Source organism: Condylura cristata, unplaced genomic scaffold (genome assembly GCF_000260355.1).
Source record: "Condylura cristata isolate star-nosed mole 26May11 unplaced genomic scaffold, ConCri1.0 scaffold00038, whole genome shotgun sequence".
In the NCBI taxonomy this organism is placed as follows: Eukaryota; Metazoa; Chordata; class Mammalia; order Eulipotyphla; family Talpidae; genus Condylura; species Condylura cristata.
Window position 1 is genome coordinate 279,773 of NW_004567139.1, and position 8,254 is coordinate 288,026.

Below are 8,254 nucleotides of genomic sequence, written 5' to 3' on the forward strand. Positions count from 1 at the left end.
GCTGCGCCCCTGCCGACCAAGCTCACCACTGAAAATTCTTCAATTTCGATATCTGAATTTTAATTTTTTTTAAGGAAGCCATTTGGTTCTAGGCGTGAGCGAGAAGCATCCCCTAACGGAAGCGAATGTTCACAGACTGTAGTAAGCTGAAATGCAAAGCGCAGTGCGGACTGGCAGAAGAACGCCGCTTTGGTACAATCTCCCCAGCCAGCGTCTGAGCTGAGTGCAGCGAGCACGGAACTCCTCGCGCTCAGCCTCCCTGAGCGGGGAGACCACGTGCTGCTCTGACCTGGCCCCTGGCTCAGGCGTCTTGCTTATCAGCTCAAAGGGGCAGGCGACATTCTGGAAGCAGCCGAAGTTTAAACTGACAGCTGGCCTCTTTTACTGCCATGCCCTGCTTTCAAATGACCTTTGGGGCTCAGTGAAAGCACAGGAAGAAAGGAGGAAGCCAGCACTGGCCCGGCCTGAGATAAAGTTATTATTCATTTGCTCCATTCATGCGTTTGAAGGCCGCCAGCACCCTGCTCGGCCCCCGGGGCGCCCGCACCAGGCCGCTCCATTAATCCGGGGTCATAAAGGAAACCTCCAGTTTAGTCTGGTGAGTCGTCTGGCGGAAAGTTCAAACACAACAAAACCACCTCTGTGTTCAGGTACAGCCAGGCCGGGGCCCTCTCTGGAGTCCCCGGGCCGCCTCTGTCCACCTCTCACGTCGCTTGTTCTTGTCCCCCCTCTCGCAGAAGGAACTTTCCTGCCGCTCTGGAAACCTTGTCCCTTGGCAGGGTGGCGATGCCGGAAATGGGCGCTCTTTCGCTGGTCCCCTGGTGGCCGCTGGTTGGGAGGTTTCCAAAGGGTCGGTGACCATTTCAGACAAGCCCCAGCTGGTGGTCCCTGGACACAGCAGCCCCCCCATACTCTCCTGTCCGTCGTTTCAAGCCAGGTCAGGGAGTGTCCACCCCTGCAAGGGGCAGCGTCACCTTCCTGGGCGCAGGGGGAGGGTTCGGGCTCCCGCTGCTGCCGCTGGCCACTGCGGCTTCCGTCTGCACGGGCCGAAGTTGTCCTCCCAGCCCTCGCTCCCCGCCGGGCTCCTGATAGAGGCCGGCTTTGGAGTCGCCACCATGGCAGCAGGGAGGCTGCACACAGGGAGAGGGACTTGAACCAGAGGCTGTGATGGGAATGCCCAGGAGGGAGAAGGGCCAGGCCTCCTGCCCCCAGAGAAGAGCTCTGAGCCGAGGGCCAGGCCCAAGTGCCTTGCTGCGGTACTGAACTCCATCCCAGAGACGGGGGGGGGGGGGCGGGCTCGAGAGAGTGTTGGTGGGGGGCAAGGCAGCCCCTAGGACGGAAGGGCCGATAAGGATTTCAGTGGAGGAGTGACATGGTCCAGTTTGCTTCCAGAGGGGTTGCTTACGATAGCCTGGGAGAGGACAGAAGGCTGAAGGGCTGAGGTGGGGAGATGACCAGGGACATGACCCCGTCCATAATCCAGGCCACAGAAGGTGGAGCCCTGGAAGGGAGGTGCTGCGGGCACATTCAGGCCGTGGTAAGACACTGGGCTGTGGGGGTTGGCTGCAGGGTGTGAGCAGCAGCAGCAGGAAGCAGGTGGGAGAAGGGGTAGGAGGGGCCTGAGTTAGTAAATCTGGGAAGAGGAAGCACAACCTGAGGAGCAAAGATGATGCACCCAGCGTCTGAGTCTGAGCCCGAGGGGCTGCGGGAGGCAGCTCGGTGAGCAACCTCGTGAAAACTCCCCCAGCCCCACGCTCAGGTGTGTCACATCCCCGCCCCTGACGCCCTCTGCTCTAGGCTGAGACTCAGGTGCTGCCCCAGGGCACAGAATCAGCAGGAGTGGGGGAGGCTGCACAGAAGCCAAGCCAGGTGTGAGAGGTGACTCAGCCTCCCAGGAGCCCTTGGCAGTGGGGCCAGCAGGCGGGCGGTCGGGCACTGCCTCATGAGCTGTGCCGAGGGCCAGACAGCAGGGAGGCCCCGCTGGAACTGGGGAACTCGCAAGGGACAAGCGGAAGTCAAGAGAAAATGCAGAGCGTGTCTTGGGGAACCCTGTGCCGAGGCTCAGGCTCGGCTGCTTCCGTCCAGGGTGTTGGAGGGCTGACCTGGGGGGTGGGTGGGGGTTAGTGGGAGAGCAGTGCCCAGGGCTGAGGGGCCTTTGAAAGTGGAGAAACTGAGGGTTTCGCAGGTAGGCGGTGCTGAATAAATAGGTAGGGAGAGCCAGGCAAACAGCTGCGGGCTGCTAGACCAAGCCACATGCCTGCCTGCCTGCCTGGGAGGGCTGAGGGGTCAGAGCAGCAGCTGCAAGGGGCTGCAGCTTGCAAAGGAGCAGAGTGTGGGGGCGGCAGGGCCAGGTTCAGGGAAACAAAACCCCTTCCTGGCCAGGGGCCTTGTGTTATTTGTTGGTGCGGTGGTCTGCACTGGGGGGGGGGTGGTGGTGGTTGTAGTCCATCGGTCCAATATGGCAGCGGCCGACCCTGTGGGTCCGCGGGCAGGCCAGCTCTGCAGTGGCCAGCCCCAGGAAATGAAAGTCGCCTTTGATTTTAGTTGACTGAAGTTGAGAAGTGAAGAGCCCTGCAGGTCTGGCGGCCACTGTGTTGGGCAGCACTGGCCTAGAATTTGTGTCTCATGCATGGGTGACCCTGCTGGCTCTTTTTTTTTTTTTTTAAAGATTTATTTATTTATTCATATAGAACTGGGGTACAGGCCAGAGATGCGGAGGGTGAGAGGATTCACCAGAGACAGAGCGGGGAGCAGAACAGGCAGATCGACGAAGTACACTGCTGAGGGGAGCAGCCGGCGGGTCAGGAGAGGTCTGCCACACCATGTGGTCACCTCCGGGGCAGGCAGGAATTGAACTCATGCGGAAGTGGCTTCAGCTTCTTAGCGCAGGGCTTTAACCCGCTGCGCCACCAAGGAAGGCCCCCTGCTGGCTTTTTAACAACACTGTGGGTTTATTTGTGTATTTTTATGTTGAGCCCCAAAGTTTGTGTGGGTTCTCAGGGCAGAACCATGAACATGTGGTGCTGGGTACAGCCTTCACACTCAAGCTTACCTGGCCCGGGGAGGCTCCCTGCTCGAAACACCTGGCCAGGCAGGGTGGGACAGACAGCTGGCGGGGTGTCGGGTTAAGGGCCCAGCCTCCTGCCCACGCAGGCCAGTGGGCCCTGGTGACCCTGGAATCTAAATATTTAGTTGCCGGGTTGCTGGTGGTGAAGAGCAATAATCCTCTTCCTGTTGCCAGCGCCAGTGATGCTGATCTCCACCTTCTTTGCCAACAAAGAACATGTTGCTGTGACAACATGTCCTCAGGCCTCGAGGTCATGCCTTTGAGGCAGAGGCTCTTCCTGCCTGGACAGCGGTCTGGGAAGAAGTGCAGGCCACTGGCCCCGAATCCTGGGCTGGCCCCCTCCCTCATCCGCGGGGATCAGGGCTCTGCTCCCCTCTGTGAAGGGCTGTGGTCCCTCACAGCAGGCACCGGGGAGGGCTGAGCCCTGAGCCTGGGAAGGAAGGATGTGGCTCCCTCCTCTGTCACAGCCTGAGAAGTCCTCCACCTCCTAGCGGGTTCTGAGAAGCGGCTGCTTATTCTCCCGCTAAATTTGTGTCTGGTCAAGCAGTTCTCACGTGGCTGCAGTAGGCTGCCTTTCAGAGACATGACCGTGACGCGGCTGAGCCAAAAGGAGGTTCCAGAAGCCTCCACAGGTACCTGGTCGATATCATTGGCGAGACCGGTTGCACGCCCTGGCAGCTTCTGACATCGTCTGGGGTTCGTGCGTCACTTAAGCAGTGACACCCCCTGCCCCCCTCCCCCATGAGCATGATAGGAAGCGTCTCCTAGGAAGCTGCGTGCTGGCAGGGTGGGTCAGGGTTGCCTGAATTCACACTTCAGTGGGGCGCAGCGCTGGCCCTCGACCGTGCGTGTTCTTTCTAGTATTCTCAGGCACTAGCTGAAATGCCTTTGGGGGTGCCACCCGAAAGACCCCCTCAGCACAGGCTGCCTTGTCTTTTGAGGTGACCTCTGCGACCTCAGCGGCCAGCAGTCCTGGAGCGGGTTGGCTGAGGAGGCTGGGCCTCGACGGAGCAGCCCCCAGCCCGGCCAGCTGCCCGTGGCTCGCTGCCCCTGGAGCGGCTGTCTGGGAAGGGGCGCCCGAGCCTGGCCGTGACGGGTGGATGCCCGGCTGGTCGCAGGCTTGGCAGAGTTGTGCCACCCTGAGACGCGGTGGAGGAATGAAGGGGTGACTCAGTGGGTGGCGGCGGCACCCTGGGGACGTCCAGGCCGGAGGGGTTCACGCTCACAGTGGCCGTGACCAGAGAATGAACTTGCCTTACCGCCCCCACCCCCCACAGCGATCTCCAGAAGGAAACTACTGGGGTGAGGGGGGCGGAATTGGACGCTCCCCGGAGGCGGCACAGCTGGGGCTACTCCAGCTCACGCAGCTGCTTTCTCCTGCCCCTTGCAGCGTGACGGCGGATCTTCGTGGCTCCAGAGCCTGACCCCACGCTCATACTCGGGGCTTGGGGGATGGGTCAGCCAGAACCTGCCCGTCTGCTTTGGGAGGTGCCAGCGTTCTCGCTCGCACCCCCTCTGGGAGGAAAGCTCTGGGGCCTCCGTGGCCTGGGACTCTAGCGGCTTGGGGGCACTGCCAGGCTGTGAGGGTGCTGGGACCAGATCTGGGTAAGAGCCCAGCCTCAGAGAGGAACTCTCCAAACCGAGCCGTGACCCCAGGGGGCGAAGACATCCAGGATCCGGTGTGGTCTGTACCACATCCAAGTGGAAGGACGGGCCGGGGGGATTGGTATCAGGAGCTCGCGGCCGGGTGGCTGTCGAGAGTGACGCATCCGGTGACATTTCCTCCCACCCTGCCCTTCCTGTGCAGCCTTCCAGGGTCCCCCCAGAGCACAGCGTGTGCAGAGAGCAAAGCAGAGGTGAGCTCGCAGTGGGAACTTCTGATTTAGTCCTGCCTCCCCATGGAGAAGCTGCATCCTCCAACGCGGTTGTCTGCTCAAGGCCCGCGCCTTGGGGTGTCATCATCGGGAAAACAGTGATGAAGCGAGCAATGTCGTTCCGAGTTCTCGGTCACACTGGGGCGCGATGTCCTCTTTAGCTGTGGTCTGAGCGCTTGACGACAGGCTATGTTTGCAGCACGATAAACACAATCACAGGCGTTGGTCACCAACCCAACTTTGTCCCCCAAGCAAAGCTGGTAGAGAGAAGCACAAGGAGTCAAGCCCTGGGCTCCCCCAGTGTTGCGGATCGCCGCGGAGAGGCGTGGTTGTGCCCGGGAGTCTGCGCGAACCCACATGCCACCGGCTGAGGAAGCCCGACGCTGGCAGGGGGCTGTGTGCCCCGTAGTTCGCCTCATATCTTTTTTTTTTTTTATCTATTCTTGATTTCTGTCTCTAAGTGCAAAAATGGGAGACTGTATCTTCATGCTAACAACGTGCCTCTCTAGCCAAACCACATTTGCTTTTTGGAAGAATCTCACTGTCTTAGCTGACACGGAGCAGGCGTTATATCGAGACCTTGGCTAACGGGAAACGGTCCGGGCAAGGTGTCCTTGATGTTTCTAGTGTCGGGAGATTTCCTCCCAGCCCTTCCGACTCCGAGAGAAGTATTTTATCGTGCGAGTTTATGTTCTTTAATAGAGAGCATAGATCTCTCCCAGGGATACATCTACCTCCATAAACATCAGTCATGGACATTTTTTAAGGTGTCCTTTGAACATTAAATAACCACAGTGTGAACATCTTAGATTAAAGAAGAAATCCCAGCGAGAGCATGATTGATATCAGGTCTCCAGGATCTATCTCGGGGATCCACACCACTGACAGAGCCCATCCTCAAGAGTCTATTTCAGCATAAAATATTAACTAAGAATTCATGAAAGGCATATTAGTCATCTTAAATCAATTCACCATGCTAACAACTGGTGTTGAGTGCAGCTTGCACTATTTGGTGCTTACAGAGGACGAGTAAAATTCTTAGGCAGATACGATCTGAAACACGAAATAGGATCGTCCAGCTCAGTGGTTCAGAGTGCCCTCTCTGGCTCCTGGAATGGGGCCCCCCATTCTCTCAGCCCCTCCCCATCAAGACACACTGCCTATAAAATCATAGGTAACATTTCTTAACCTTTTAAAGCTCTGTATTCTCATTTATAAAATGAGGCAAATATGTAGAGAGACTGATGAGGATTAACTAAACTAACAGGCAGCAAGCACCCAACACAGTACTGGGACATCGTGAATGCTCTGATAATGGGGATGCCTGTTACCAGCATCATCAACATCGTATTGCTGTTCTATCGATTTTATTCTTCTTCTCATTATCCTAAACAAAAAATAGCCAAACCTTTGCTAGCTGTTACATGATGCAGATGTTACTGCATTTTACTTTCTTACGGTAAAAACTAGACTCGGTGATGCAAAGGATTAGGATATAAGAGAAGAAAAGAGCGAGGTCCAGTGAAGATGAAAAGGATGGGGTGGGGGTGGGGGCGGTACCCAGGGAGGTGAGGTCCTGGCCTGGCTTGAGCGCCCACCTCTTCCTGCCTGGGATGCAGGTACACTCATGTGTAACACACACATGCGCACACACCTGTGCACACACAGGCATACCAGCAGCAAGAGGAGAAAGAGTCCAGGAGGTGCCAAGTACCTGTTTGGAAGATGACCCACTGGAAAACCGGGATCTCTCGTGATTGTTCTCTTGCCCCCAAAATTGATCGCGTTTCTTCTCACTGGAGTCTTTCTTGCATTCCTGTCGTCTCAGGCAAGCCTAGAGAGCGAAAGATGCTTGTGAGTCTGCCGCTGGCTCTGACGGCTTTAAACCGATTTCCTGCGGTGAGGCACGTGACCAGGGCGATGCCGTTCATGTCCCGGTGGCCGTCAGTGCTTGTCACCAAAGACAAAGACGCGCGACTCTTTGTCCAAAGGGCCAAGTCAAAAATATTAGTCAAGGCGTCCATCAGTTTATTCATTGCGATAAATAGACTGCCGTCACAAATGCCCCCAGGGGCATTTTGGCAAGTAGGAGGCCCACGATGGCCTCCTCATGGAAGACAGCACCAAACAGGGCCTGTTCCATCTCCTTCCTGTCTGGTTCTCTTCGCCGCTCCCCCTCACACTCAGCTCCCCTCTGCTCTCTCCCTCGGACTGCGCTCTGGTTATGGTAAGAATTTTCCTTCGAGAGCTTTAGCCCAGGCTGTTCCCTACTTAGAATGCTGTTCCCGACATGTCCTCTCCAGCTGACACCCAGGTGGCACCTCTCTCCTGGAGCTGAACGGATCGCACTGTTAGACGCTGTGCTGGGGTTACGCACTTTCCCCCCAATTATTCATTTGGGTTTTGAGCCTGTTTCCCCTACTGGCCCCTGAGAACACCAAGGGTAAGGACCCCCTCTTATTTCTTGACTCCCCCGACATCCAGTACCCAGTGTCAGTGAATTGCATTTTTGTTTTGGAGGGGAAGATTAAGCTCCCAATCCAAAATAATATATTGTGTATATGACCGACTATATATACACACACACACACGGATATACACACACATATATAAGATATATAAATACACACACACGTATTTAAATGTAAAGAAAGTCTAGACTCAAAATATTTCTCTGCGAGGGCTGGGACTGGACGGTCCCCAAGGATAGCGTGTGTGATGGGTGTTTGCATCGGGACCTTAAATGGTCCAAAATAGTAAAACTTCTTTGGGCATCTCTGTGGCTCCAGTGACTGAATGCCCCTTTCTCCTGCCAGCACCAGTTATCCACTGCTACGGTACAGAAAGGCAGTGTCGACACCAGCTGCTGCTGAAACAGGCCTGACATCTCCCTCTTCCTGGCTGGGTCGGGAAAGGAGAGTCCTCTGGCATTTCCCGTCTGTTGGGAAATGCATTTCCTTCCTTAAGGTAGGAGGACTGGTCCACACCTCTTGCTGGGGTGAGAGCCTAGTACAGGGTCAAGGCTAGAAATGACCTGTTGCCGACAAAACATTAACCACTTAGAAGTGGAAACAGAGTGGCTTGTGCTGTGCTCCAGGTTGACTCACAGGCTCATCTGCAGGGGTGGGCTGTTACCTGCAGCTTGTGGAATTGTGCATCCCCAGGGGAGAGATGCAGACTTACCACCCCAGGGCCCCCGCATCCAACTTCGCTCAGCAAGGGTCAGCAGGCCAAGATGGCTGGGTTGCACCTGTCCCATAGTAATCTCATTTGAAAAAACCGTGCCGTATAGATGATAAGCCATCATAACCAC

General features: G+C 56.4%; 1 protein-coding gene across 1 annotated transcript in view; it reads right to left on the bottom strand.

Annotated features, from left to right (window-relative positions):
* Positions 1–8,254, bottom strand: part of MARCH10 (membrane-associated ring finger (C3HC4) 10, E3 ubiquitin protein ligase) — a 69,698-nt gene that overhangs the window by 48,664 nt on the left and 12,780 nt on the right. Inside the window, exon 3 of the mRNA XM_004693338.2 lies at positions 6,656–6,775. Within this exon, the coding sequence (XP_004693395.1) occupies positions 6,656–6,775 (120 nt within the window). The remainder of the gene's footprint in view (positions 1–6,655; positions 6,776–8,254) is intronic.